The 26,863-nt window shown below is 51.2% G+C and overlaps 10 protein-coding genes across 10 annotated transcripts; 5 read left to right on the top strand and 5 right to left on the bottom strand.

Annotated features, from left to right (window-relative positions):
* Positions 1 to 91: 91 nt before the first annotated feature.
* P175DRAFT_0458444 (elongation factor G) lies at positions 92 to 3,291 on the top strand. The gene is made up of 4 exons (XM_040894677.1): positions 92 to 498; positions 576 to 687; positions 752 to 2,781; positions 2,852 to 3,291. The coding sequence occupies exons 1-4, from the start codon at positions 290 to 292 to the stop codon at positions 2,904 to 2,906; spliced, it is 2,406 nt and encodes an 801-aa protein (XP_040752156.1). The 5' UTR covers positions 92 to 289; the 3' UTR covers positions 2,907 to 3,291.
* Positions 2,994 to 5,166, bottom strand: P175DRAFT_0501393 (alpha/beta hydrolase). Its single transcript, XM_040897159.1, has 5 exons — positions 4,852 to 5,166; positions 4,698 to 4,771; positions 4,437 to 4,637; positions 3,572 to 4,366; positions 2,994 to 3,514 (listed from the first exon to the last, which is right to left on the bottom strand). The coding sequence occupies exons 1-5, from the start codon at positions 4,959 to 4,961 to the stop codon at positions 3,450 to 3,452; spliced, it is 1,245 nt and encodes a 414-aa protein (XP_040752155.1). The 5' UTR covers positions 4,962 to 5,166; the 3' UTR covers positions 2,994 to 3,449.
* On the top strand, positions 5,143 to 8,231 carry P175DRAFT_0501390 (uncharacterized protein). The gene is made up of 2 exons (XM_040897158.1): positions 5,143 to 5,730; positions 5,810 to 8,231. The coding sequence occupies exons 1-2, from the start codon at positions 5,438 to 5,440 to the stop codon at positions 8,169 to 8,171; spliced, it is 2,655 nt and encodes an 884-aa protein (XP_040752154.1). The 5' UTR covers positions 5,143 to 5,437; the 3' UTR covers positions 8,172 to 8,231.
* A 220-nt stretch (positions 8,232 to 8,451) lies between these two features.
* P175DRAFT_0501388 (TLD domain-containing protein) lies at positions 8,452 to 10,729 on the bottom strand. Its single transcript, XM_040897157.1, has 2 exons — positions 10,501 to 10,729; positions 8,452 to 10,397 (listed from the first exon to the last, which is right to left on the bottom strand). The coding sequence occupies exons 1-2, from the start codon at positions 10,547 to 10,549 to the stop codon at positions 8,560 to 8,562; spliced, it is 1,887 nt and encodes a 628-aa protein (XP_040752153.1). The 5' UTR covers positions 10,550 to 10,729; the 3' UTR covers positions 8,452 to 8,559.
* Positions 10,730 to 11,013: 284 nt separating this feature from the next.
* On the bottom strand, positions 11,014 to 13,002 carry P175DRAFT_0523629 (glycylpeptide N-tetradecanoyltransferase swoF). Its single transcript, XM_040899327.1, has 4 exons — positions 12,832 to 13,002; positions 12,288 to 12,754; positions 11,408 to 12,191; positions 11,014 to 11,344 (listed from the first exon to the last, which is right to left on the bottom strand). Exons 1-4 carry the CDS (start codon positions 12,868 to 12,870, stop codon positions 11,147 to 11,149), a joined length of 1,488 nt encoding a protein of 495 aa, XP_040752152.1. The 5' UTR covers positions 12,871 to 13,002; the 3' UTR covers positions 11,014 to 11,146.
* Positions 13,003 to 13,205: 203 nt separating this feature from the next.
* P175DRAFT_0501386 (tetrahydrofolate synthase) lies at positions 13,206 to 14,977 on the bottom strand. Its single transcript, XM_040897156.1, has 2 exons — positions 14,886 to 14,977; positions 13,206 to 14,791 (listed from the first exon to the last, which is right to left on the bottom strand). Exons 1-2 carry the CDS (start codon positions 14,940 to 14,942, stop codon positions 13,382 to 13,384), a joined length of 1,467 nt encoding a protein of 488 aa, XP_040752151.1. The 5' UTR covers positions 14,943 to 14,977; the 3' UTR covers positions 13,206 to 13,381.
* Positions 14,978 to 15,569: 592 nt separating this feature from the next.
* P175DRAFT_0458427 (putative phosphoinositide phosphatase (Sac1)) lies at positions 15,570 to 18,333 on the bottom strand. Its single transcript, XM_040894676.1, has 3 exons — positions 17,782 to 18,333; positions 15,984 to 17,722; positions 15,570 to 15,922 (listed from the first exon to the last, which is right to left on the bottom strand). The coding sequence occupies exons 1-3, from the start codon at positions 17,987 to 17,989 to the stop codon at positions 15,746 to 15,748; spliced, it is 2,124 nt and encodes a 707-aa protein (XP_040752150.1). The 5' UTR covers positions 17,990 to 18,333; the 3' UTR covers positions 15,570 to 15,745.
* A 414-nt stretch (positions 18,334 to 18,747) lies between these two features.
* P175DRAFT_0436761 (Rab family GTPase) lies at positions 18,748 to 19,709 on the top strand (the record flags this gene model as incomplete). Its single annotated transcript, XM_040893822.1, has 5 exons — positions 18,748 to 18,817; positions 18,893 to 18,912; positions 18,997 to 19,023; positions 19,074 to 19,265; positions 19,362 to 19,709. The coding sequence occupies 5 exons, from the start codon at positions 18,748 to 18,750 to the stop codon at positions 19,707 to 19,709; spliced, it is 657 nt and encodes a 218-aa protein (XP_040752149.1).
* Positions 19,710 to 20,667: 958 nt separating this feature from the next.
* On the top strand, positions 20,668 to 22,902 carry P175DRAFT_0501383 (MICOS complex subunit MIC60). The gene is made up of 4 exons (XM_040897155.1): positions 20,668 to 20,811; positions 20,883 to 20,973; positions 21,041 to 22,650; positions 22,735 to 22,902. Exons 1-4 carry the CDS (start codon positions 20,698 to 20,700, stop codon positions 22,777 to 22,779), a joined length of 1,860 nt encoding a protein of 619 aa, XP_040752148.1. The 5' UTR covers positions 20,668 to 20,697; the 3' UTR covers positions 22,780 to 22,902.
* Positions 22,903 to 23,077: 175 nt separating this feature from the next.
* Positions 23,078 to 26,856, top strand: P175DRAFT_0501382 (uncharacterized protein). The gene has a single exon (XM_040897154.1). It carries the CDS (start codon positions 23,333 to 23,335, stop codon positions 26,690 to 26,692), a length of 3,360 nt encoding a protein of 1,119 aa, XP_040752147.1. The 5' UTR covers positions 23,078 to 23,332; the 3' UTR covers positions 26,693 to 26,856.
* The last annotated feature ends 7 nt before the right edge of the window (positions 26,857 to 26,863 follow it).

The raw sequence follows: 26,863 nt of genomic DNA, 5'->3' as shown, positions 1-26,863 counted from the left end.
TCCGTAACTGGCAATGTGAGGATTCTGATGGGTTTCATTAGAATATAGTATAGTTATATATGGCTTGAATGATAATTCCCCCCCCCCCCCCAATTTATTCATTTTTTTGTTCTGCTTGAAAATAATACCGTGCCTCTGCTTGGTCCCGATCAATAGCACTCACGTGATGGTTCCTGATTGCCCAAACTTTTTTTTTTCGGGGCAAAAAGGAAACCCGGAGATTCCTGTGCCTGGAGGGTGAAGAACTCATCAGCATTTGCTCAATTCCAGTGCAGTTCGGACAACGGCTATGAGGTGTCCTTCTCTTGCGCGGTTACCACACCGTGCTGTGTCCGGATTGACCAGATCCCCTGTTCGAATCCAGTCTCAGAGTCTCTTGTCGAAACGATGCGCGTCAACTGTCGCTCTCCGCGCACCCGTTGCCAGTCCAGTGCACCGGTCGATTCTGAATAGACACTATCAGCAAAGAAGGAATGCATCAGCCACGGCTTCCGCTGTGTGAGTAGAGCCAGGATTTTGTCTCTTCTACTGTTTTTACCTGCGTCCTAACATGTTTATTTTCTTTCTTCCCTTAGCTTGGAAGCTGCCGCATCCACTCCCGAGAGTTTGTCCCAGGAGGCAATCATTGAAAACCTTGACCCTGTAGAAGCGGAAAGGTTATCCAGAGCCAGGAACATTGGTATTGCTGTACGTTCCTAAGATGCCCTGTATGAAGTGAATGTTGACTAACCTGCATCTTTTTTTTCACTAGGCGCATATCGACAGCGGTAAGACTACATGTACCGAAAGAGTCCTCTTCTACACGGGTCGTATCAAGGCGATCCACGAAGTTCGCGGCCGGGACAATGTCGGAGCAAAGATGGATTCCATGGACCTGGAACGTGAAAAGGGAATCACCATTCAATCTGCGGCTACGTTTTGTGACTGGGTGAAGAAGGATGATGATGGCAAGGAACAGAAGTACCATATTAACTTGATCGACACCCCCGGACACATCGACTTCACCATTGAAGTCGAGCGAGCGCTGCGCGTTCTAGATGGAGCGGTCATGATTCTCTGTGCCGTCTCGGGTGTCCAGTCACAAACTATTACTGTGGATCGACAAATGAGACGATACAATGTCCCCAGAATTTCCTTTGTGAACAAGATGGATCGTATGGGCGCCAATCCTTTCAAGGCTATCGACCAAATTAACTCGAAACTCAAGATACCTGCTGCAGCTGTTCAGGTGCCGATTGGCGCTGAAGATGAGTTCGAGGGTGTAGTCGATTTAATTCGCATGAAATCTTTGTACAATGTCGGCGAGAGCGGCGAAGATATCCTTATCAAAGATGAGATCCCAGAGAGAGTGAAGGCAATGGTGGAGGAGAGGAGAAGAATGCTGATTGAAACACTCGCCGATGTTGACGACGAAATGGCGGAGATGTTCCTCAGCGAGATCGAGCCCACTGAGCACCAACTGAAGCAGGCTATTCGACGGGCGACCATTGGATTGAAGTTCACCCCTGTTTTCATGGGCTCTGCGCTGGCTAACAAGTCGGTGCAACCTATGTTGGATGGTGTCATTGATTATCTCCCCAACCCGGCTGAGGTGGAAAACCTTGCCCTCGACAAGAAGCGCAATGAGGCCTCAGTCAAGCTTGTTCCTTACAACTCCCTCCCATTGGTCTGCCTTGCCTTCAAGCTGGAAGAGAGCAACTTCGGACAGTTGACATACATCCGTGTGTATCAAGGAACTCTACGCAAGAGTGCTAATGTGTTCAATGCGCGCACTGACAAGAAGGTCAAGATCCCTCGCATTGTCCGTATGCACTCGAATGAGATGGAGGATGTTACTGAGATTGGTTCGGGTGAGATCTGTGCTGTGTTCGGAGTTGATTGCGCCTCCGGTGATACCTTCACTGATGGACAGCTGGGCTACACCATGTCGTCCATGTTTGTTCCGGAGCCGGTCATTTCGCTTTCTATTAAGCCTAAGAACAACAAGGATGCGGCCAACTTTTCTAAGGCTATGGCACGCTTCCAAAGAGAAGATCCCACTTTCCGCGTGACCTATGACACCGAAAGTGAGCAAACGCTGATTTCTGGAATGGGTGAATTGCACCTCGATATTTATATTGAACGTATGCGTCGTGAGTACCGCGTCGACTGCGAGACTGGCCCGCCTCAGGTTGCCTACAGAGAAACCATTGGCCACCGTGTTGAGTTCGACCATCTGCTCAAGAAACAATCGGGAGGTCCTGGTGACTATGCCCGTGTTGTTGGCTGGATGGAGCCCACTGATAAACTTGAGGAAAATAACTTCGAAGAACAGATTGTTGGTGGAAGTATTTCCGAGAAATTCCTCTTTGCTTGCGAGAAAGGGTTCAACCTTGCATGCGACAAGGGTCCCCTGATTGGCCATAAGGTACTTGGGACGAGGATGGTTATCAACGACGGTGCTACCCACATGACGGATTCGTCTGAAATGTCGTTCAAGAACGCTACTCAGCAGGCCTTCCGTAAGGCTTTCATGGAGAGCAATCCTTCCGTGCTTGAGCCTATGATGAAGACTGTCGTCACTGCGCCTTCTGAGTTCCAGGGTGATGTTATTGCTCTGTTGAACAAGCGCAATGCTACGATCAATGACTCAGAAGTTGGCGTTGATGAATTCACTGTCTATGCTGACTGCAGTCTGAATGGCATGTTTGGCTTCAGTACCCATCTGCGTGCGGCTACACAGGGTAAGGGCGAGTATACCATGGAGTTCAGCCATTATGAAAAGGCGCCACCTCAACAACAGTACGCCCGCCCCCCTTCCCCCTAATTTTTGCGGTTGCTACCTATACTAATCCGCGTCTGAATTTAATAGGAAGGAACTTGTCCAGAAATACCTGAAGGCTCAGGCTGACAGACACAAGAAATAATAAGCTAGAAGAGATTCGTTCTCGCCCGTCTTCTTCGTCCCGAGAATAAGTGGCGAAACTCCCTTTTTTTTTTTTTTTTTTTTGTCCCTTCTCTACTTCTTCCAAATACTTTGGGACAGTGTATTATTTACTTGCAATATAGACCAACCCTGTGGGATTGTTTTCTTATTCAACTTTTTTGGTCTTTATTTTTCGAGCTTCAAAATCGGCGCCAATTGTCTTGTGGCGGATCCGACAATATTATCATCATCCACGGAGTAGGTAAAAACAGGGATATCCAGTTTGCACATTGTACATATTACTCTCATGATCGCTATATCTCCTCTCATAAACTGACTGTGGCTTATAAATAATCAAGAAACCGGGCCGGCCCCGATAGAAATGTAAGCTTGCGAGTGGAGTTGTTTGTTTCCCCGAATTGTTAAAAACTGGAGATATCTATTCTCCCTATACATGTCTTTAGGTGCCAAAATCGTACGATTAGAAAACATGCCGCGTGCTGAGACACTTACCGACTGAAGGGTATGCAGTCATCAGGCTCCATCACTCTTCAAAAGCCCTCAGCACTGCCAGGGCGGCGGCGGAAAAGGTCGCTACCAGATTGTGACCTGTCGAGAACCATCTAAGTTAACCTGACTACCGCGCCCGATGCTGGATCAACATACCTCCAAAGCCAACACGTTCCCATCTCACTCGTTTGACGGCACCGCTGTCGCCGGACTGGTACTCCCAGATCCTAAGCTCATTAGGACCACTGTGATCTTTCTTTTCGTACACCAGGGCGCCAGGAGCGTCTTTCTGCTTTTCGCCCGTTGCGGCAGCCCAAACACGATGTCCTTCGTACCAGGGGATTTCGTAATCATCCCAGGCGTGTAGAATAGCCAAGTTCAAGCCCTTGGTCGCATAGGCTGGGTTGATATCCGCAGTATTATTTACGCCTGTGAGCCTTGCGACTCGAGCGGCGGTGTTCCAGTGGTCGAGAATATGGCTTCTCACCCAGTTCTGGAAGCGAGGGTAGCCACGCAGTGGAGAGAGCATGGGCGGGGTAATTCCTTTCAAGCTGTAGGATTCAATGAGGCTGGGCACGTTGCTAAAGGCTGCGAGGAGGATTACTCCGGCGAAAGGCTCTGGGTCTTTGATGGCGGGCTGAACCGCGGTTGGATCCGGTGAGCCAAGGGCGAAGCGCTCTGCTACTGCTGCAGTTACGGCTGTTCCAAGACTCTGGCCAACGAGCACAATCCGAGAAGGAGGAATGTTCAACGGGTGGGAAGTCAGAAAGTTCAGGAGAGACACGCCGTCTGTGATCAGGCCATCTTCTGTAGGGGTACCGGTGGAAATACCGAACCCGCGGTAATCGATGGCGAATACATGGATGGGGGTTGAAGGGGATGATAGACCCAGAAGCATACGATATGACTCGGGCCGCTGGGCGGAGCCTAGATGAGCGGCATTGCCGTGAACTGGATGGACCACATTGCATGCAGGTCAGTCACGTAGAACACACAATCCCTAGTTATTTCTAGGACTTACAGCTGACAACCACCCGCGCGTTGGGGTCATTGGCTAAGAGTCTAAATGCAGTACTTGCCGTGTACTCATCCGCGGGGCCAGTCGGCTCGTTGGCATTCAGCTCGGCCTCATGTTCCCGGCAAAGATGCAGAGGCAGGATGTGCCATCCGTAAAGCGTTTCATTATCAGGGGTGACTAAATTGAACGGTTGAATCTGGGTCTCTGCTCAGGTCAACAACTCCTTCGGACTAGGGCTTGCATGAGAGAAACCTGGGAGCATACTTAGGAACCCAAACGACTCTACCGCATTGACGTCCTGCCACACGGCTGGGTTAACTTTGTTGGCATATAGTGCCCTATTGCCGAAGAATCCCGAATCAGAAAACAGTCATCCAAGCTACATATGATACAAGAGATAAAAGGACTATTCATGTACCATCTTTGGACTGTCGGGTAAGTTAGAGAACATATGATGCCCACATAGATAAGCCCGGCAGCGGCTAGGGACCAGTAGGCCTTTTGGAATATAGGCTTGAGCTCGACCATGGCTGATTTCTGTGCAAAATAAGGGATCAGTATACCGACAAGTGTAGAAATAGAATGGGGGGTTTTCTTGTTCCACTGGGGATGATTGTAGATACCTACTAGAAGCTGAAGGTGTAGGTAGGTGAAGTGACTTGAAAGCGAATTACTGCAAGTGGAGCGTCATGAGATTCAAAAGAGGCACACAAATGGTGCAGCAAGACCCAATACACACAATCAAGAACACAGAGGATGCAGCAAAGACCAGGCGAGAGAAGTTGTCGAGAGTGTAATTATTCCAGTCCAGTTGTTGACCGTTTCGGGGTTCCCGCACTGCCTGAGGCTGCAAGGCCCACCAGGCCTCCTTTTTTTTGGAATCTTTCCAACTCTCTCTCTCTCTCTCTCCCTCGTCATCGTGCAGCATTCATCCATACCCTCGATCGCTCCCCAGAATCACTTATATCGACGTATTCTATAATTACTCCCCGTGACTCGCCATCATGGCTGAGAAACGCAGACTTTCCGCGCGTGAACGTCGCGAACCGGCGGCCAAACGTCGAGTCTCCGAAGCTGCATCTCAAGCATCAGCTTCATCGCAAGCCCAACAATCCTCCAAGAAAAAGGCTTCAACCCCTGTCGTCGCCCCATCTCCAGCTCTCACCACTCAGCCAACGCCTGAGATTGTCGAACCTCCCCTTCCGACTAAGATAAAGGATGGAGAAGCTCTCCCAATTCTCCCTTTGCCGCAGCCCGCAGACCTCTCGCCCAAGGAATACCAGTCAATTACAGAAAGGTGCGGCACCGTCCTTCACGTGAGGAAGCACGTCTGCTGGGAGTCGTGGTTGTTTTAGACGTAACTAATGAAGTTGCAGTGCTGTTCTTCTCGCCGCCTTGGAGCGATCGAAGAAGAAATGGCTGAGTGACGGTATCCTCGAACGATATTGGACCAAACCTAAGAAGACTAAGCGGGAGCAAATTGAGGGCAAGAATCCGCCAAAGGAGACGATGTCCAAGGTGGGACCGTGCAACATCGTGGTGGGACCTCATCTTTTCGATGCCATGCTCTACACAGTCAAAGACCCCAACGCGCCGCCTCCAGTTCAATACACGCCGCCCCAACGCCCCATGGTTCACTATGGTCACCCGAATAACTTCCAGCAATACCACCCTTACCCTCACCCTTCGAATTCCGCCCAGAACGCGCGGCCGCACCCTTCCCATGCTACTCCTGCCACTCCATCGCCGTCCCAACAAGGTTACCAGCAAGGCAGTCGCCCGCCACCTCCACAACCCGGTAGAACCCCTAACAATCAAGCTGCTCATCGTCCATCTGGGTCTCAATCCGCACAACGGCCGTCCGCACCTCACCACCCTTCGCCTCATCCACCCAAACCAAACCCCGATCCAGTCATTCAAATGCTTGCAACCCGAGCCGCTCAAGATCCGGAGCTGAAAGCCTTGATGAGACTCGTAGCCTCGACCAATGCAACGCAAGAACAGTTACGAACCTTCCAAGCGCATATCGATGAATTAAATGCTATCATCCGAGCACGTGAACAGCAGCAACGCCGACAACAGCAATCATCTCAACCACCCACTCCTAATTCAGCCCCACAACCTCCTCAAACGCCACAGCCAACAGTCCAAATACAGCAGCAGCATCCACAACCACAGTCCCAGAAACCCCAGTCACAGACGCAACCACCATCGCAACCCCTGCAGCCACCAGTGCAAGAGTCACCCCTCCAACAACCGCATCCAAAACCGCAAATAGTTATTTCTACCCCACGGCCGCAACCCCAGAGACCCGCGCAAAAATTGCCACGCGTGGAGGTACAGATTTCCAAACAACCTCAGCCAACAACTTCCACTCCCCAGAGCTCGAACGATAGCTCAGCGAAATCCCATTCTTTCTCCACACAGCCTCCAACCACAACGCCGCAGATTAAGCAAGAGCCTGGCACAGACACAGCTAACCACACAGCACCATTATCCCAAATATCAACGCCCAGTGCCGGCCCCAGTCCGGCGCCGGTTACAGATTCACATGCCAACCCCAAGCAGCAGAGTTCTGCGGTACAGACGGTGCCTCCTCCCCAGCAGCAACAGCAGGCAGGACAAAGACAAGGACCTCAATATCCACCTTACCAGCAACCAGCATATCAAAGCCAGGCGCCTGCAATCCAATCTCGCCCCCCACAGTATGGATCTCCAGCTCCATATTACCGGGCAACTCCTCCGCGCCCTCCGCCTCCTCCGAGGCTCAATTACAAATCAGTTGTCTTTGAGTTTACATCTCCACTGACACCCTATGGAAGCAGTACCTCCGGTCACGCAGGCTCCGGAGACCGTTATCTGTTCCCGGAGAACTCAATTTTGGAATGGCTCCCTGGTGGAACTACAGTCCTTGCTTCTTTTTTGCTTGTGCGGAAGGTGGATCCAAATACCCCCTTCCCCATAGAAATGGCTCCCGAAGCGGCAAACTCTCGCGTCAAGGGGAAGTCGGCTTCTAGGTCGAAAAAGGGAGATAAAGGCAAGGCTAAGACTGAAGGGGGTCAACCGGAGAAAGATCAAGTTAAAGACGGCGGAACCATTGGCAAAGCGGCGGAGGGTCACCCCGAGTCTTCATCAAGGAAGGATGCTCCCACCTCAAATTCAAAGGAAGCGGGCCCCAAGGAAGAAAAAGAGGCAGAGGGCAAGGGTGACCAGAAACTACAACCCGCAACCGTAACCAAGCCTGCGGTGGAGAATCCGAAAGGCAAAGAAAAAGTGGACGAGAAGAAAGATGACTCCAATTTGAAGGAGTACTACCAGCTCGTCACATTTCGAATTTACAGTACTAATCCGAAGGTTCTTGAACCATTGGGTCGGGTTGTGAACCCCCCCGACGAAGTGCGGAAGTACATGAATGAAATCATGGACCGGGCGGAGCGAGCCCCTGAAGGATTCCTAGCATACCAACTTCCTCGAGAACTGCCAGCGGAAGTAAGCGACCTGGAGAATGACAAGAAAGGCGGCACACCTGTGCCCGGTTTAAACGCTGGTGCACGTAGCAAGCTTTCCCGGGGTAGAACAATCGGGGCAGATTCGGACGCCGAGAATACGCAGGCACATATCGACGAAGAGGAGGAGGGGGGGGAAGAAGAAGTGGAAGAAGAAGAAGAAGAGGGGGAAGAGGAGGAGTTGAGAGATTTCTACGGGCCGCCGACTGCGCTGCCCCCAATAGGTGTATGATGGCATTCATTTCATGTATATTAATTCGTTCTCCTCGCTCCGGAATAAAGCTCCTCAAATACTCAACTCACTCTCCTGACCCGTCGCGGGTACTTCCTTGAACCCATACTATACTGCATTATACTAATACTAAAGATCCGTGTAAAACAAACAACGCCGTAGGATATATAAACATGATGAGCGGAGTCGTCATCAGCATCATTATATAGAAAACCAAGCCAGGCCTCTCTATCTACTCTATAGTTATCCCCCCCCCCCCCGGCTTCCTAGTCCGTCCAAACCTGCTTGACAAACATCCGCCGGGTTAATCGAGAACCACCATCACCCATACATAATAATAATAATATCTCTCTCTCTCTCTCTCTCTCTCTCTCTAGAGGGAACCGGATTAAACACTCCCCCCGGCCCGTCCGCCATTATCACCGATCAGCCCAGCAGTCTCCAACAACCACCGAGCACTTTCAGCGGCCGAATCCCCCGCGCCAGCCTTGAGATTCAGGTTACGTCTCCTCTCTGCTTCTTGGGCTTCGAATTCCCATTTCGCTTGCTGAATTTCAACGGCGCTTTGCCCCTGCTCCGAAGCTGGGACTTCCGGGTCAGGAACCAACCCCCAGATCTCTAGGGTGTAGATGTCAATGTGAGTTTTGGTTGCGGGATCTGTGGCTACCGCGGTACCAGAGGGTAAGAAGACACCGTCGTGGCCGATGGGGGAGACGTGGAAGTTTGCTGTCTCAAGACTCACGTCGATTGTAAGGCTGGCTGCGCCGTGCGGGGAGGGGACTAGTTTCTGGGATCGGGATTGCGGTGGGATTTGGCATCCAATTGAGATGCCGGAGTGAGGGGAGAAGTAAGCGGGTGGGGTGTTGGGTTTTTGGGCGGAGGTTGAAGGGTTCCCGGGTAGAAGAAGGTGCTTTGGAGAAAGTTGGAATAGGCATGGGAGAGCAGAATTGGAGAATTTGGCGGAGTCGTGACTGGTGATCGCGGATTTCCAGGGCTGCGGCAGATGTGCGCCTATGGTGACCATTTCGCCTGTCTGAGTGTTGGACCCCTGGAGGAGAAGTAGAGTTCCTGACTGCCAGGTGAGGACGTTGTGGGAGAACGACGTGAGAGAGGAGCCATGTGCGGCGGTTGAGAATACGGGATGGAGGCGAACTTTGCTACGAAGAAGGTTGAGATTCGTTGGCGGGGAAGACAGAAAGAAAGAGAGGTGCGCTATGACGCTTGAGTTCAGGATCGTTGACTCAAAGCTGCCTGCGAGCATGATTGATAGAGGGGAGGGCTGGGGCACCTCCCCAGATTCTGTGATTGGAGTCTGCAAAGGGTCACTTTCGCGCTTTTGCGACAAGTCTAAGTTTTTGCTGAAAAGAAGGTGCTCGAAAAGGGGCGTTAATGGATCGAAGAGATATGGAAATGATGTGGCAATTGTAGTTGCAAAAGTCTTATAGCCGATTCCTCCCGATGGCTCTTGGTGGAAGGCCTCCATGATGTGGTCTGCTTCTTTTCGGATCGCCTCCATTCGGTTGCCGTTGAAGTCTGAGGTGTATAACCCGACCTCCTCAAGGGGTCTCAAAGGTGCGATCACGAGCAGCAACATTAAAAGACGGCGGAAGGTTTTTACAGAGATTCGAGCCTCGTAGACTGCCCTGTCAATCCGCGAGTCGTGCTTGAAGACCTCGATTGCATCAAGCGATTCCAATGCAGCAAGGGCAAGATCATCGTCCTCCTCCTCCTCATCGTAGTTGTCGTTGGCTGGCGCATCAATGTCAAACCCGGGCGCATGAGACTTGGACTCTTCATCCCCTGTGTTGTCTTTCTTGGGACTGGATAGCTCAACCTCTCTCCTCCCGACATCCGCTAGGCTTCCAAATAACAACCGGATCCTATCCTTGCGGCCACGACGGAGAACCTTTCCATATCTTTCTGTTAGCAGCACCGCTACTTTAACCAGGGCCTCAAATGTCAACACACTGGGCGCCAGTGAGTTCTGGAACGGAAACGCGCCAAGGTACGAGACCATACGGAAAATCACTGGGCCAGCATCCAAGGGGCAGTGGGAATCAGAACTATCCGGAATTGCGAGAAAATCAGAGAGAATTTTCTCATTCCAGTACTGAAGACCGCCCTGGTCCGTGGCCCGTGTGAAGAAGTTGTCCTTGAAATGGGTGAGTTCTAGCGGAGTAAAGCATTTGGTTGCGAAGCGCTCCGCAAGGATGTAGCTTAGTTGCTCTATATCTCGATTAGACCTATTCAAATCGAGGCTTTCCTTTCAAAAGTTCCCGGGTCCATCTTAATGTGTATATGGAAGGATTCCCTTTCGGAATGTACGAACCTGGAGAAGAGACGTGGCTCGCATCTTCGGAGGACTGGGTGATCCCCATATTGTACGACAAGAGGAACCGGAAGGGCCCCTCGGAAAAAAACACCAAAGGAGATAACAGTTCACCCCTTGGAGTGCTCCCACCAGGTATATGATCCCGGGATAGAATCGAACCGGGGTATTTCTGTTTATCTGTAGGGAGTACGGCGCTGTGCTCGACTAGTTCCCGTGTTCATGAAACGCTGACGATGGTCCCGTCGAGGCAAACTGCAGCTCCCGCAAATCGAGAGAAGTTAAAAAAAAAAAAAAAAGGAAAAACAAAGGGGATGACAGGGACCTGCCCCAGACTCGGCTGTTCCTTGTGTTAATGGTGAGGGGAAACTTGTACGAAGGAATCCTGGAGTCGTGCCTCTTTTTTTTTTTTTCTACGAGATTACGACGTCACGCATTCGGAAATGGGGGAGAGGGGGCCTTGGCGCCTGAGGTACACCCTGTCTATTTTAGGCACTCCAGGAAAACTTCCAGGTTGCGTTCAAAGTGAGTAAAATTTGAATTAATTCATTGCATGCTTGCTCATAATTTCTTTATACGCCACCCCATGTTTTGATCTCTTGAGAAATAGATACGACAAGCGGCCGAGTGAACGGAGGATCAGGGCCTACAACATGACGATCCCCACGCCTCCCATCTTCTTCTCGTCGGGCAGGTTCTTCTCGTTAACGCCTCCAGGGATGGGGGCGGTGCGGTAGTTATAAAGGTAGAAGTGCAGCTGACCATCACCAGCGCCGAACTTCAGTGGTTCAAGGAAGAGAGGGTTATGGTGAAGGGTGAGTGCGTTGAATACATCGAATTGAGCCTGCAATGCTAGAGTATTAGTATCCACAATCGCAACGGAAGGAAGGGAATTTTTTTTTGTTACCTTCTTGGCCAAAATCAAAGCGTCGTTCATCAGCATCAACAGTCGGTCTTTGAGAACTTTGGTATCCTTGGTGAAAGCAGCCTCGGTCGCATAATAGTAGAGGTACGCCGCGCGCACACAGTCGTGCTTGGCATTCTGGATGACGGTAGACTCGAGATTGTAGAAAGAGAAAAAGTCCGTAATCTTGTGAGTTTCAGGGTCCTCCACCACGTATGACCAAACCACTTGTTCCTTGCTGAGGTTTTCCTTGTGCACCAACCAGTGATCGATCTCGGCCCGCGTAAAGGCTTGGTTTAGGTCAAACTCTTTCAGGTAGCGCTCCAGCAAGTCATGCACAGCATCAATATCACTCGGCTCCATGGGGCGAAGACCGCGGGTAGACGTGTTACTCGGAAGATGATTCTTGGTAATCTGGCGAGCCTTGGTAGAGCCAGCGGGAAGAGGGGAAAAGCCAACCTCATAGAGCTTCAACCAATCTAGGGGACGATGGTAGTAGCGGCAAGAGGTTACTGGGGTAGGTAGGACCACGCCGGCCGTATAGATAGCCTGGTAGATACCGTTCAAGTAGCAGCGGCGGGTAATCTCTTTGATGAGGACCGGGGTCAATCGCTTGGACCGCAGCTTCTTGTGGATGCAGAGAAAATTGATCTCGGTCACCTTGAGCTTCTGGCCACGAACCCGGACCTCCGTCGGGACACCACAGATGGAAGCGACCAACTTGCGTGATTTCGTGGCGCGAACACCCACGTGCCATTCCTTACGCCAACCCGGAGACATCAAGGCCCTGCCCAGGTTTAAAGACCCCTCAGTCAGTATTGAAAAGAAAACCTCTCAAAAAAAAAAAAAAAAAAAAGGATCCTTTGAATTGCAAACCACGTACCAGTGTAGGAACGACTGCGAGTATCTGAACCGGAACATGGCATTGTCATCCTCCACATAGTGGTATGTGAGCAGGTCCCACAACTCCTGGAGCTCGGTTTCGTTTGTCAGATCGAGGGTAGTCCATTCGAACCCCTCGATGAGCGGGACCGGTTCCTTCGAGACCTTCTCGGGATCGATCATCTTAATGGGACCTCCAGTGGCACTGCCCGCGTCATCAAATCGAGGCACAGGCTGGGTCTGCCAAAACTTGTAGGCTGCCATATCTTTCTTGTTCTTGCCTCCCAAAGACAGACCGGTCAGGAGCTCCGCAATATCCATCTTGCGCAACGCTTCCACCGCCTTGTCCTTATCCAACCCGCTCAGTTCGTTCCTCAGGGCAGCATTGTTTTCTAGCAGTGCCTCGACGGCCTGTGGGGTTAGCAGCTGCTGCTGCGCGGGGGGGTTGCCTTGCTGCGACTCATTGGGCTGCAGGCCAGAGAATTAGTAGGGTAAACTCGGGGGGGGAGGGGGAAAGAAAAGAAATAGAAATAGAAGAAACTGACCTGAGGAGCTTTGCCCTTGGAATCTTTGGAGTCTGGCATGGCGTGGTGCGGGGATGGGAAAAGTGCAAGAGAAAGAGGGGCGAGCGAAAGCGGGAAACAAGACGGGATTTGAAATGTTTTCCAAGTCCCCAACGTCACTGTTTATTTTTATTTTGTTAAGGGCAGGAGAACCTCGGCTCGCTCCATTTCAGGGTCAATTTTGCCAAAAAAAAAAAAAAAAAAAAAAAAAAGGGTCCATCCAAGTTACATTTTCAGAGCTTTTGTCTTCGCATCATAGTGATTGTGTTCTATATAAAGGCTTTTTCTATTCTGCTCTTAATACCAAAAGACAGGGTAGGATATCCATGTCCCTTTCATCCTCCCGGTGAGTGTGTGTTGAATCCCGCGAACGCCGCCTCGTTTTCGAATGGCCCAAGTGTTAAATTAGTCCAGGGTTAATTATTGTCCCTGGTGGGTATCTATAAGAGGGGCATTCTCCATGTTGAATCCTCATCTGAGGTATATATCGATATGTATATGTATAGGTGGTGTGGACCTGTCGTCGAAGTGACTAGGACTGTGAATCTGGCTTTGTCTCAATGACGTCGAGGAATCCGCCAACAAGATGTAGACTTCCCGTAACAAAGGCCATGACGGGGGTTTCATTGCCACTGGCGTGAGCGCTCTCCTTCCGGCCCAGCTCTCGCGTAAAATCGACGGCTTCTTCAATTGTGCCGTAGACCTTAACCTCTGTTGAAGGATCGAGGGTGTGCCACTTCTGCGCAAGCCCATTTTGGACCTGCAGCTTTTCCACGGCGACAGAGTCTGCGTTGATGCTCACTAGGTCGGGTCGGTAGCCTGCGTCCTTATACGTGACATTCGTGCAGAAAATTGCATGGGTAAACGGTTGCTCGGACCCCAGAGAGGCTGTTAACGTCTCATACAACGACTGAGCGAGAGCATTGCTATCGCGAGTCTGTTGGTTGAAAATCAGAACTCGAATTTTCTTGTTGCTGGAAGGCTGTGATGAAGAATTGGCCAGGACTTGCGAGCCGAACCAGTGAGCGGCCAGTTTGATACTCTCCTGAGTGTGGCCACCGTCAATGTACCAGCTGACGGATTTCTCATGCCTGGTCTCACATCTCCCTCCCAGGCGTGCCAACTCCAATCCTCGGCGGATTTCAGCGGGTAAAGCCTGATCCAGGAAATGGGGGCCGAACTCCTGTATTCCGACCTTCCTCAGGAATTCTCCCGCCGTCGCGACAGCCAGAGCGGCATTTTCATACTGGAAATCTCCCGCGAGGCCAAGCTTCACATTGCCACTGCTGCTTAATGTGGGATGGCGCGCCACGATTGTTAGCTCGGTGCCTCTTTCGGCGGCGCGGTCGTGTAGAACTTTCTCAGCACCACCCGGTTGGGGCACACTAAACGTTTTAGCACCAGGCTTCATGATACCCCCTTTATGCCAGGCGATCTCCTCCACCGTATTTCCAAGGAGAGCTGTGTGATCGACCCCCAGACTTGTAATCGCGGTTACCGCGGGTTGTTCGATTACATTTGTGCAGTCGTATTCTCCACCGATGCCGCACTCGATGACCGCAGCATCAACACCCTCACTCAAGTATGCATGAAAGGCCATAAGGGTTAGGTATCGGAAGTATTGTGGCTTCGTTTCTAAGTTGCTTGGGTCTTCCCCAGCGACCCGAGCAGCCTCATTGAGACGATCCCATACCTCGAAGAAGTAACGGGCGAATTGATCCTCAGTGAGCGGTTCATTGTCGATCATAATCCGCTCGCGAGCGAACCGTAAATGGGGAGAAGTGAACAGGCCAACCTTGTTGAGCCTGGGTAGCGACTTATCTAGCTCCGGGGACTGAGATGCGGTATATTGATAAAGGATAGAGGAAATAAAGCTAGAGGTCGAGCCTTTGCCCTTTGTGCCGGCCACATGAACAGGATTCAGGCGATTGAGATCCGATGGCTATTTATATGGCATAAAAACAGGACGCTGTCAGCGATCAAATTCACCACGGCATAAAACTGCCCGCCCTTTTCTGTCGGGAAGGACCGCAAACCTGGTACCCAATGCGACGAAGCCACTCGACTGTTTCTGGAATAGATCGTAGGTTCATTGCATGTCGGGTCGATTCTTTGTTAAACTCCTGGACCAGTGCGAAATTCGATTGGAGAGAATTGAGAGCTGCAATCGCAGCCTAAATGCCTGTGTTAGCACACGCGATCGGAGGGTTCGGCCTCGTCGGAGAAGGCTGACGCTGGACGTACCTCATAATTGCGAGCCATCACGATGGGATAAAATGACAGTGGACGCAGCAGAGTGGTCTTGGAGAGGGAACGGGGGATGCGAAGCCCCCTCATGGATGACAAGGAGGGGCAGTTTTGCTTACGTGACAAGAAGCAACCCTTGTTGAACTGAATGTGTGCAACAACACCCTGGGAGATCGCGATATCGGTGTTGATCAGTTGAAGTGAGTTGTTGATTGGTTCACTATCTTCCGGGGTCACGTGGTAGCGGGTAGACGGATTACAGTTAGTCCGCTCCGCTGAGGATCTGAGGTAGCAGCACCGGGGGGGGAAACATACGCAGAGAATTTATTCGTTTCAGAGTTCCTCCAAGAGGATGCTAGAATGGTACAAGGAAAATGGTATGGTCTACTTCTACATGATGCTGATATTAGGGCTTAGGGTTTCCCTTGAGAAAGAAAACAAACTAAGCGGAGAGAGAGAGAGAGAGAAAAAAAAAAAAAAAAACCTGGAGGACTCGGGAAAAAAAAAGAAGAATATAACGGAGAAAAGGGGAGGGAGGCAAAGTTCTCATGTCATAGCCTACACTGTAGGACGGAAGAAACAGAGAAAGAAAGAACAAAGAGTGTGAGGAGGAAGGCACTCGATCTTTAGGCCGAATTCGAGAAGACAGCTACTCAATTCTCGTCTTCCCCTCTTCGAGGAAGCCCAGTCGAGCATTACTATAGCCTCTTTGGTGCCTTTTGGTGAGGAGTAGCTGCCCAATGATGGGGTCGGCGCGAGCCTGAATAAGCGCATCTTGATAGCCTTCTGAGCCAGCCGCCGGTGTGTTTAGCTTGGGCCAATTCACCTGGAGAACAATTGGTTAGCAGGTGCTGGGAGAAAATATACCACTAATGGAGGAGGCTTACATAGAGCATGCCGTGAGCAAGGACAAAGCGAGCACACCATGCAGAAATGATGAGCCAGAAGACGATGAAGAGGCGCAGGGGCCACACAGCGGAATCAGGGAGACGTCTGGTGAATGTGGCAACCAAAACCATGAACATCCCGGCAGCAAGTATATAGGGGATAGACTGAATGATGAGCGGTCGACGATCAACAAAAAGCTGGAGATTCCCCAGAGTAGATTCTGGGGGAAGGTATGTCCCCAGGAAGACATCAAATGCATCTTGGCGTGGGCCGTCGAGGAAGTTATTTCGGACATATCGGGTAATGGAGTTACTCAAATCTTGAAGCATGCCGGCCCTGGTTCGTTGGCCAGTCCGGGTAAAATCGGTTTTCAATGCACCTGTACCAGAATATGATTTGGAGACGACATCAGCGTTGTCAGCCCAAATGTTACGGAACAGGTTCTCAAATTCGCGGTCGTCGTTCGCAGTTTCGCCTGGACGTAGAACTCCCGCCTCAGTAAGCTGCCTGGTCAAGGCCCAGCGACCGAGCATACTCTGGACGACGTTGGTACGATCTAGGCAGTCCATGCAGTTTGTACGGACGACACTGGTTTGCAAAGCGCGAGGATCCAGTTGGCCATCGGGGACACCCGGATCTTCGACACCACGGAAGTAGCCACCCTGAGAGAGACCGTTCCTTAATTTATCCAGCAACAGTTCTGCACGATGCCACTTGAGACCTTTGGTCTCGCTGTGGAAGTCAAAGTAAATGTAGTGAAGACGGTCCATCTCCTTCTGCCGTTGCTCCGGCTCCGGAATATGCACTTGTTCCGAGGTCTTTTCATCATCCGCGTCGGTGCTTTCGGTCGGTGAAGACACTAAAGTGCGTACCAGTTGCTCGTATGCCCTTTTGACACGCTCCTCCCGCCCTTTCTGATTCACCAGATTCACCAGATAGTTGTCGCCATAAACCCGGATCTGCTCTGTAAAATGTCTGCGGGCGGCTTGTACCGCGGTTTCCACTCCACGGACTTGTAGCTTGGGGGTGTATTTCAGGTTATTAACCTCGGCCCAGTACACCGGGACACTGCCCCTTGTTTGCACAAACGACAAAACTTGGAGATCTTGCCCAGAGCCTGGAGACTTTTCTTTGGTCATTGGTTCGCCGCCTGCAAACCCGGAGAGGCCGCCTGTTGCGTCATTGAGGATCGCAATCTGCTCTGTTTCATTATAATTCGAGACATGACCCTGCTCATCGATACCACGAGAGAAGTACCTTGTGCCCCCCCTATGTCTAGACCTTCTAGTAATGAGCGCAAAAGTGAAATTGGTGGACTTGACCTTCGCGGGAGTGATGCGCATCATTCCGAACATGACGGGCAGGATATATGGATCAACCCCCGGTTGTGGGCCATAGCGCACATTCGTGGTATCATGCTCTCCAAGACTGAAGTCGATCAGGTCGGATTGCAGGAAGCGATTCCAGAAAAAGCGATCGTCGGCTCGTTTCCACATCGGAAGGGTGACATCGCTCTGTGATTGACGCTGAAAGCTATTGGTTAGGTCCAAGGCGTAGGAAAAGTACATAGGACCTGTCCGGAGTAACTCTTTCAATAGCGCCAGATAGGTGTCTTCATCGTGATCATGGAGAGGACGTTCGCGGAGGGGTAGGAACTCGGTTGCGGCGACTTTGTAGACCATATGACCCCGAAGGCGCCCGACAGGCTGGGCCTTGGAGATGACAACGATGTATTTGTCTAGGATAATGAGTATGAACTAGTGCCATGAGAAATCAGTGCATAGGACCCAAACGCACCGAGCTTGAGCTTAATGATGCCAAGGATACCAGCGATACTCGAAATGCGCTTCGCATCAGACAAGGTGCCAGTGCTCAGGCGCAAATCACCAGTTGGGCGGTCCACCACCAATGTGGGGGCATTTGGGGAGGATGGAGAGGTGAATGCATAATGGGAGGGAGATGAATGAAGATTAATATCCCGGAAGGGTAAGAAAGATGAAGACATTGCAGCGAGCTCCAGGTGGATGGAGTTGTGGAAAAAGAGAGAGAGAGAAAGAGAGAGAGAGAGTGTGTGTGTGTTAAAAGGGAGAACAAGAAGTAAACGTGGAAGGAATGAAGAAAGAGTGGGGAAGAAAATCAGTACATGCTGGAGAGAAGAACTTGGAGAAAAGAAGGTAGAAATAAGATTTCAGGAAAGAAGAGGAAGAAGGAGAGAAAGAAAGAGAAAGAAAGAGAGAGCAGGGGGGGAATTAAGGATGTGAAGAGAAAGAAGCATGTGGTGGTGGTAGTGGTGATAATTCAACAGCTCAGCACATCAGGCACTAACTAGGTACTATAATAATCATAACCATAATCATAATCACATATATATATAATATAATGTCTACCTCAACATCTATCTATCTACTATAATTAAAGAATTAAAGATACTCAACTTCTTGCCACACCGCCCCGCAAAAACCCCCCAAAATCAACCAGTCGGCTTACTCTTAGTGAGTGTGAGTAGGAGGACATCTTCACCTTCTCCCAAACCTCGACCTTCCGACAGGCTCCCAGCATCCCCGATCTGGTCTTCTTCCCTTCCGCCTCCCCCCCTCCCCCCCCCCCGAAATTATTACCTCTACCACCTTCACTATCCCCTCATCCAACTCCTAGCACTTCGCTTCTCACGTCGTGTCCCGTTGACTTCTTATATCATCACCTAATTTGCGAATCCCGTCTGAAAATCTGTCCAACAAACCCGCCTCCCCGATAACTTCAAGTATGGCATCCAGAGCCGCAGCAGGCGCCCGTCCAGGTGCTAGGTTCGCTCAGTTTAAGCTTGTTTTGCTTGGTTAGCTTCCTCTGTCTTTCGTGTCTCTGGATTGTTGTAGATCGGATGGCTAACCTTTCATCTTCTTGTCTTCAGGAGAATCCGCTGTTGGAAAGGTTGATCTATCCTCACCTCTTTTCTTCGCCCAGTAACTTCCCTCGTTCTGACGGTCGCTAACTCTCTCTATCTTACAATGACAGAGTTCGCTAGTACTGAGATTCGTCAAGGTGGGTATGGTTGGATTCCTGGCACGCGCGATAATGCTGACAGGGCGCAGGATCAATTCGATGACTACCGAGAATCGACGATTGGCGCTGCCTTCCTCACACAGACCATCTCGCTGGACGAAAGCACAACTGTCAAGTTCGAAATCTGGGATACCGCTGGCCAGGAAAGATACAAGTCGTTGGCTCCAATGTACTATAGGAACGCAAACTGCGCCGTGGTTGTCTACGATATCACCCAAGCTGTATGATTTCTGGTCCCTTCTGCCTCTCCTTGCATGTGATTATTATCATCATCATCATCATCAAGAAGCTCACTAATCGCTGTAATATGGGAATAGTCATCGCTGGATAAGGCCAAGTCTTGGGTCAAGGAATTACAACGCCAGGCAAATGAAAATATTGTGATCGCTCTTGCAGGCAACAAGCTAGATCTCGTCACCGAAAGTCCCGACAAGAGGGCGATCCAAACTGCCGATGCAGAGGCCTATGCCCGTGAAGCCGGCCTGCTATTCTTTGAGACATCTGCCAAGACCTCTTCGAATGTGCGCGAACTATTCACAGCTATTGCAAAGAAGCTTCCGCTGGACCAGGCTGGGCCCCGAAACATGCGGTCCGCGCCCCGTCCCGGTGTGGACTTGCGACCGGAGGCTCCCGGCACCCAGAGTGCTGGCGCCTGCAATTGCTAGATCTTGTTGGCGCAGTCACTATTCCCTTGTACTTTTTGTTCCCGGAATTTGTTATCTCTCTCTCTCTCTCTCTCTCTCTCGTTTGACCTCTAGATACATAAGGTGCATGTCTTCGGGGTTGGCTATTTGTACGAGTGGCAAAGAGTGAAGTCGACAATGGCCCTAGGCGCTTACGGTTTATGTGTTTAACAGGAGCAGCGGAACTAGCCTTGCTACTCGATCAGTCTTCTACCGCAACCGCCACCACTAACGGCGAGGGTCCGTTCATCTGGCCTTTCCCATCACCTTCTCATCTTCAACCACCATTCCCTGTCGCGGAGATCCCAATTTCGTGCGAGGGTCCCATTGGATTTGACTTTCTAGATATTCTGTGACAGGCTTTGCCTGCTATTTCATTATCTCGCCCTGTTTTAATGTGGTTTTTTTTTTTTTTTTTTACTTGCTCCCCGGCGTCTGTATGCTTCCTCGATTGGGTTGAATTTATGTTCCATTTCCTACCGCCACTGGTTCATTTCTATAGTTTCATCAGTATGCTATACCGATATAATACTCTGTGCTACCTTTTTTAGCTGTTGAGAATTGTGTGACGTTTTCTGTAGGGTTTAAAGTCCTGTTCCTCGGTACTGAAGGTACCGAGGAAGGATGTGTTTCGACGGTGGATTTAGTAGAAGCGTAGTCTATATAATAATTTTTTTAACTTGCCAAACTTCCAATCAATATCACCGGGGCTTGTAAATGTATTCGCTTTGTGGGAAGTGAAATAACTGGCCATCACTCGGGCCTAATGGCGGTGCAAGGTCTCCTGAGGCTGAGCCACTGTGGCGGTGCAAAATCGGAGCGAACCGCAAAAGGTAAAAGTACCATATCCCAGTTCCGGTCCGCGTTTTCTCTCTCTCTCTCTCTCTCTCTCTCTCTCCCCCTCCCCCAACATCATCCCCTCCAACGGATCCCGCTCCCAGCGCTTACCCCCACAGTAGTGCAGCTCATTATGCTGCGCTCTTCTGTTCTACAGGGACGGCAGACACTGCTCTCCTCGGCTCGCCAGCGCACAGCCGCTCAATGGCTATCCAGAGCCGGGGCTAACAGCAGGCTTTCGGGCCAGGTACGGTGACAGGACCTTCTCCGTGCTGGCTTCTTCAAATTGCAAGACTAACTGGGTTCGACATTATATAGAGATTCTTTGCTGATTCTAAGCCCCCAACCCCCGCCACTCCTTCCTCAGATTCGGCGGTTCCTCCCGAGACGGCACCGAAACCCTCGACCGGTACGTAGTTGGATTCTTCTGGCATCCATTGAGCCTGGAAAACACCTTCATGCTAAGCTTCATACAGGCTCTAATGCTCCCCCAGCACCTACACCTGCGCCAGTTCGCAAAACTGGCCGCTTCCGCAGATTCCTTATTTACCTGATCCTCACCTCCGGTCTGGCGTATGGTGGAGGCATCTTCCTCGCTCTCAAGTCTGACAATTTCCACGATTTCTTCACCGAGTATGTTCCATATGGCGAGGAGTGCGTACTTTACTTTGAGGAACGTGATTTCTACCGACGGTTCCCTAATACCCTCCGCAATCCGAGCCGTCTCTCCTCTACACCTAGAGATGAAGGCAACAAGGTTGTGATCTCCAGCAAGAGCGGACTTTCTTCGACGGTAGTGGAAGAGTCGGGAAGCGATGTATCGAAATCAGGACCCCACATGAGCGCTGTTAGCCCAGTCACGGCGGATGAGGTGGCCATCAAACCTGCCACTGCCAAGCCAGAGGACCGGACTTCCACAGTCAAGACGGATAAGAAGCCCGCCCCACAGGAACCGGAAAAGCCTAAGGAAGAGCCTAAGGAAGAGTCCAAGCAACCCGTACCAGCAGCGATTACGACCCTTGAATTTGCCCAGGTCAGCGAGGGAGATGAAGCCATTGTACAGGAACTAGTCAAGACCTTCAACGACATCATCACGGTCATCAGTGCCGATGAGAACGCCTCCAAGTACTCCATGCCCGTCACAAAGGCCAAGGAAGAGCTCCAGAAGATTGGCGAGAAGATTATTGCGGTTCGAGATGAAGCGCGCAACGCCGCCCAGGAGGAGATCAAAAAGGCCCACGCTACCTTTGACGAGTCGGCACGCGAGCTTATCCGCCGCTTTGAGGAGGCACGTGCCACCGACGCTGCTCAGTACCGCGAAGAATTTGAGTCTGAACGCGAGAAATTGGCGCTTGCCTACCAGCACAAGATTGAGACCGAACTGCAGAGAGCCCAGCAGCTAGCTGAACAGCGACTTCAGAACGAGTTGGTGGAACAGGCTATCGAACTAAACCGTAAATATCTTCACGAAGTTAAGGATCTCGTCGAGCGGGAGAGAGAGGGCCGACTCAGCAAGCTTAACGAGCTCACTGACAGCGTCTCCGAGCTTGAGAAGCTCACCACCGGATGGAGGGATGTGATCGACACCAATCTTCGAACCCAACAACTCCAGGTGGCTGTTGATGCTGTTCGCTCGGCTCTTGAGCGCTCCACAGTCCCTAGGCCCTTTGTGCGCGAGCTGGTCGCAGTCAAGGAGCTGGCAGGAGAGGATCCAGTTGTCGAGGCGGCTATTGCGTCCATCAACCCTTCCGCTTACCAGCGCGGCATCCCGTCAACTTCTCAGCTCATTGACCGCTTCCGCCGCGTCGCTGATGAGGTTCGAAAAGCTAGTCTTCTCCCCGAGGATGCAGGTATTGCCAGCCATGCAGCCAGCCTTGTCTTGAGCAAGGTCATGTTCAAGAAGGACGCCGTTGCTGGGGGTGATGATGTTGAGAGTATTCTTGTTCGTACGGAGAATTTGCTTGAAGAAGGAAATCTTGATGGCGCTGCTCGTGAGATGAACTGCCTCAAGGGATGGGCCAAGATCCTCAGCAAGGACTGGCTGGGCGATGTGCGCCGAGTTCTGGAGGTGAAGCAGGCTCTCGAGGTAATTCCCCCGGTCCTCATTAATTGATTGAACCAGAACATCCAGGCTAACCTATGTTTTTTTTTTTTTTTTCCCGTTGTGTAGGTGATTGAAACAGAAGCCCGCCTTCAGTGTCTTCGGGTCGAGTAGATAGATAGATTCTATCCGCGTTCTCTTGAATTTCCTGTACCTCTTTTACCTCCTGTACACAGGACATGTATCTCTATGTAGCCCTCCACGTTGTTAGACCCAATGCTAGAAGTTCTCTTTTGTCTGGAGTGTAGAGTCAGTCCTCTTGTCACCGTTGCAGCCTTATCATCGTGTAGGCACCTGTTTGTTGTGTTTGCAACCCCATAGTGCAAGCCAACGGAGAAAGAGAAGGCAAGTGCCGCATACTAGGAGGTGGTTCTATCCAATTTACACCTCCATCTTTGTGTTTTGCATCATGGCAGAATCCTAGCGCCCATGTCGATTTTACCCGAGGCCTTTTTAGTCTTTTGTGACGTGACGCGTACGCCCCCCTAAATCTGCCACAGCACGGATGACCGTTTGGCACTCTACCTTCGGGTGCTTGCTTGCGGTAAGGCCAAGCAGCGGACCAACGACATCCATCTGATGAAAAGTCAGGCGTAAATGACACTCTACAACCTGGGAATTTCAGAAGTTCTGGCGCTCGTGAAGACGGAAGAGAAGAGAGCTGTAGATGAACCAGGAACGAGCCGGTAGGGAGTTGGAGGGCACCGCCGCCCTCGGGAGCAGCTCCCACGATGGAGATCGAGGCAGCAGAAGCCAGCGGCGAACTCACAGCTCCAGCGGATTTCTCGTCGATTCGTCGTTCCTACCCCGATCGCGAAGTCTCAGATCTAGTTATCATCGCCCTCGTCACTCTGACTCCGACTACGGAAATAATAAACGTGGAGCTCCCGAAGTCAACACTCCCCCCAAGAAGCGGTCCCGGTTCCCCTGGAGTCGCCAGAAAGAGTCACCGAAGGAAGCCCATCCAGGGAGCCCAAAGATTACAGCGGGGAGGGAAAGCCCTGGACCCTCACGTTTGCGACACGATACCACCGTCATCCAACCACAAAACGAGAGTGTAGGAAATCAGGCTACGGTGGGCTTGGATAGAGATTCCCTACAGATCGTGAATCTGGCCTTGAATCTCAGCGAATCGAGAAGGAGAGGCAATATTGGCTACAGTGCATCAACCCGGACCTCAGGAGGCAATTGGGCAACATCAGGGGATAGCCATGCACCGCTGGCGGCGAGTAGCCTTGCAAGCCCTGGCCAGGCGATGGGCGATGGCCGTTCCAGATCTTTAAGATCCCCAGATGTCAATCTATCGGCAAACGATGTTTTGAATCTCCTTCCCGATTCCGCCGCATCTGATTCCTTGCCGCATGGAGTTTCAGCAAGCACGCTAGCACGAGCTGCAAAAGCGCGACGCCATTTTGAGCTTTTTCATGAGTATCTACGTCTTCTTCCTTCTCTTCCGCCGCTCGCGCCACCTGACAGGCTGCATTCGACTGCTGATCCTCCGTGGATTTCAAACTACGGATCCCTCAGTCACCGTGCCTATAACCCGCTCCAAGCTATTCGCAATCGCAAAGTTCGGTTTCGTGAGCGTTGCCCGATCGACCCCGAAGCAGATGGGTGGACCGACGTGGAAAAGGTTCATAACTGGGTCAATTCGGTTGAAGCTAAGCACAGTAGACAGACACGAAGTCCTCTCGAATGCCTTCAGCTTCCGCCCTTTCAGTCGGGGCAACATGATGCTTTATCGAGTGAAAGGCCAGATGATGCTGATTCATCCGCTATCTCCCCACCGTCCAGTCTGCAGCGCGTTAGTCGGACAAACAGTGTCAAGACTCCCCGGCCCAGATCTGACTGGGTAATAACTCCCGACGAATTTCTCGCGGATGCCGCATGGGTGGAGGAAGCAGAAAACAAAAGCAAAATAGTGGATAGCGATGGGAACATTTTGTATCCAGATTTTGCATCGCTCATTGCTGATGACGCACGTGAAGAGCAGACAAAGACCAAGGGCTTGAATAAACAAAGCTCCTCCCATGCCTCTCTATCCGACCACCGCCAAAGCACATCCATCGACTTGAATGAAATTGGCCGAGGCCGACCTCCGCACAGATTCAGGAACCCCGAGCGAATTGGGCACAGCAGCAGTGCCTCAGCGAAGGATGTGGTCTCTAAACGGCACAAACTCAGAATGCGATCGCGAAGCTCTTCAAGCTCCTCAAGCACAGATGACGGGCCGTCTCGCAATTCCCTCGTGGCTGGTCCAGCATCTACACGAAGATACATTTCACCTTCACGAACGCAAGCTGCCGCTTGGACTAAGTTCGATGAGAAAAGAGGCTCCATGTCCTCCGTGCCGAGTGCCGATGATCGTTACGACCCACTCTCCTTGGCGATGAAGGAAAACAGGATTTCCAACACAGCTATGGACATTAGCTACTTCCCTAGCATTGCATCTAATCTATCAGCCACTTCGAGTCGATCACCGTCTCCTCCAAAGCGAGGATTCACACGAGCGATTGGATCTCGGAGAGCTCAGAGTCGGGGTAGCACGTATCGAAAGGATGGCGGGGATGACAGCTCTCCCGAATCTGACGCGATGCGCAAGGATGCTGTGGCAGGATATACGGAGCCTGCGTCTCAACCCGACAATGAACCCCCTCCTACCTCAAGCCAAGTTCCGACGACCTCCCAAGAGGGCCCAGCGAGAACTAGTCTTCATGAAAGAAAAGATTCGGCGCCGCATGAATCTAAATTGCGCGGTATTTTCAAAGGACCTGGGAAAATTGCTGGAAAGGTTGGCAACGAGGTCTCCAAAATGGGGGACTTCATCTTAAAGAAGGATACCTTGGCACATTCCCGCAAGTCGTCCTTTGCCACTTCTGATGGAAGCGAACCGGAGGAAGAAGAAACAAAGAGCGACAAACGAGCGATCCCCCGAGCGATTTTACGGCGATTTCCCACCTTTTCTGATGATGCTGGTCGGTCCTCGCCCAGGAACTCAGATAAATCACTTGCGAAAAATAATGCGCTTCTTTCCCATATGCAAGATGATGAGCGCAGAGTAGGGGGTAATATTGCAGGCTCTCACGGCCATCTATCCGGGTTGCAACTAGAGGAAGTTGGGGAGTTACCTGGCAAGGATGGCAGGCGACCCTTCAGTCTGCATCAAGGCAACCTGACTGATGTGGCCCGCCATCAGAAACCTCTTGAGTTTGGACCAGAGCTATACACAGTCCGAGAACAGATCAAGAAGGGCCGGATTAAGGACCTTTCAATGCCATTCAGTCTTGCTCGTCCTCCTATAACTGGGTTGGCGCAGGCGCAACCCACACAGACATCCGCATCTCATGAGAAACGGCCTCCTCTGCCTACTCAGTCAAGCAGCTGGAGTATATCCGACCGCAGTCTGTCAATTTCGGTAGAGTCTGGGGTTCCCGGGAAGCAAGAGATTGAGCGTACTCGCGCTCTTCTGCTTTCGTCAGGGATCAAAGCCCGGGAGATCACCCGCCGGGCAGAGACAGTGCGCAGTCCACCGGCCGAATTTCTCCGACGCTCCTTTGGCACAGACGCATCAATACCGTCCGTTCCTCGACTTTACGAATATGATCTGGCTAGCCAGAACCTGCTTAAGAGAATTGAAGCCTCGCACAACCTCTTTCAGAGTTCGGTGGACCGGTTTCCGCAAACGACTTTCTCGCCGCTCAAATCACAGCTGTCGATGCTTGAGGAGTTGGTCAACGAAAGGCTCAACCCTCGCGTTCACGCTGCAGCGCAGGAAGCCGAGAATCTTAGTGTGCAGCTCAATACCACGAGCACGCTGGCCGTGAAGCAGCTGAGTGAAACACTGGACCGTGGTATTCGAAAGCGCCATCGTCGACTCCGGTGGCTACGACGCACGGGATTTGTGATGCTCGAGTGGGCATTGGTTGGCCTGTTGTGGTGGGTCTGGTTGATCGTGGTGGCATTTAAATTGCTGCGCAAGCTTCTTTATGGGATGGCCTCTGGAGTGCGGTGGGTGCTGTGGCTGTGAGAGTCCGGAGTTCGAAGGTCATCCTGAGGATCTTGGACAAAGAATGTTTGTTTTTTTGGGTCTCTTTAATGAATATTCATTCATCCACCCCTTTTATCTAATATAAGATCAGCATCTATATTCTTTTTAATGTCAATCAATGATAATGAATGCCTTTTCTGCCACAACTTG

This window comes from Aspergillus ochraceoroseus, assembly GCF_002846915.1.
Source record: "Aspergillus ochraceoroseus IBT 24754 chromosome Unknown P175scaffold_4, whole genome shotgun sequence".
Classification (NCBI taxonomy): domain Eukaryota; kingdom Fungi; phylum Ascomycota; class Eurotiomycetes; order Eurotiales; family Aspergillaceae; genus Aspergillus; species Aspergillus ochraceoroseus.
The sequence above is the reverse complement of the archived record's forward strand: the minus strand, read 5'-3'. Positions and strand labels throughout refer to the sequence as shown.

Excerpts from the sequence above, each read along its gene's own strand:
- P175DRAFT_0458444 (XM_040894677.1), top strand. The coding sequence starts at position 290 with ATGAGGTGTCCTTCTCTTGCGCGGTTACCACACCGTGCTGTGTCCGGA. Across the intron at positions 688-751 it reads CCAGGAACATTGGTATTGCT|GCGCATATCGACAGCGGTAA; the intron begins GTACGTTCCTAA and ends TTTTTTCACTAG. Across the intron at positions 2,782-2,851 it reads AAGGCGCCACCTCAACAACA|GAAGGAACTTGTCCAGAAAT; the intron begins GTACGCCCGCCC and ends TGAATTTAATAG.
- P175DRAFT_0501393 (XM_040897159.1), bottom strand. The coding sequence starts at position 4,961 with ATGGTCGAGCTCAAGCCTATATTCCAAAAGGCCTACTGGTCCCTAGCC. Across the intron at positions 4,772-4,851 it reads TACCCGACAGTCCAAAGATG|GGCACTATATGCCAACAAAG; the intron begins GTACATGAATAG and ends CTTCGGCAATAG. Across the intron at positions 4,367-4,436 it reads CGCGCGGGTGGTTGTCAGCT|TTCACGGCAATGCCGCTCAT; the intron begins GTAAGTCCTAGA and ends TGGTCCATCCAG.
- P175DRAFT_0501390 (XM_040897158.1), top strand. The coding sequence starts at position 5,438 with ATGGCTGAGAAACGCAGACTTTCCGCGCGTGAACGTCGCGAACCGGCG. Across the intron at positions 5,731-5,809 it reads TACCAGTCAATTACAGAAAG|TGCTGTTCTTCTCGCCGCCT; the intron begins GTGCGGCACCGT and ends ATGAAGTTGCAG.
- P175DRAFT_0501388 (XM_040897157.1), bottom strand. The coding sequence starts at position 10,549 with ATGGGGATCACCCAGTCCTCCGAAGATGCGAGCCACGTCTCTTCTCCA. Across the intron at positions 10,398-10,500 it reads GAGCCACGTCTCTTCTCCAG|AGCAACTAAGCTACATCCTT; the intron begins GTTCGTACATTC and ends ATCGAGATATAG.
- P175DRAFT_0523629 (XM_040899327.1), bottom strand. The coding sequence starts at position 12,870 with ATGCCAGACTCCAAAGATTCCAAGGGCAAAGCTCCTCAG. Across the intron at positions 12,192-12,287 it reads TCGCAGTCGTTCCTACACTG|GGCCTTGATGTCTCCGGGTT; the intron begins GTACGTGGTTTG and ends AAACCTGGGCAG. Across the intron at positions 11,345-11,407 it reads CTTTGATTTTGGCCAAGAAG|GCTCAATTCGATGTATTCAA; the intron begins GTAACAAAAAAA and ends CTAGCATTGCAG.
- P175DRAFT_0501386 (XM_040897156.1), bottom strand. The coding sequence starts at position 14,942 with ATGAACCTACGATCTATTCCAGAAACAGTCGAGTGGCTTCGTCGCATT. Across the intron at positions 14,792-14,885 it reads TTCGTCGCATTGGGTACCAG|CCATCGGATCTCAATCGCCT; the intron begins GTTTGCGGTCCT and ends CCATATAAATAG.
- P175DRAFT_0458427 (XM_040894676.1), bottom strand. The coding sequence starts at position 17,989 with ATGTCTTCATCTTTCTTACCCTTCCGGGATATTAATCTTCATTCATCT. Across the intron at positions 17,723-17,781 it reads CATCATTAAGCTCAAGCTCG|ACAAATACATCGTTGTCATC; the intron begins GTGCGTTTGGGT and ends TCATTATCCTAG. Across the intron at positions 15,923-15,983 it reads TTGCTCACGGCATGCTCTAT|GTGAATTGGCCCAAGCTAAA; the intron begins GTAAGCCTCCTC and ends ATTGTTCTCCAG.
- P175DRAFT_0501383 (XM_040897155.1), top strand. The coding sequence starts at position 20,698 with ATGCTGCGCTCTTCTGTTCTACAGGGACGGCAGACACTGCTCTCCTCG. Across the intron at positions 20,812-20,882 it reads ACAGCAGGCTTTCGGGCCAG|AGATTCTTTGCTGATTCTAA; the intron begins GTACGGTGACAG and ends GACATTATATAG. Across the intron at positions 22,651-22,734 it reads AGGTGAAGCAGGCTCTCGAG|GTGATTGAAACAGAAGCCCG; the intron begins GTAATTCCCCCG and ends CCCGTTGTGTAG.
- P175DRAFT_0501382 (XM_040897154.1), top strand. The coding sequence starts at position 23,333 with ATGAACCAGGAACGAGCCGGTAGGGAGTTGGAGGGCACCGCCGCCCTC.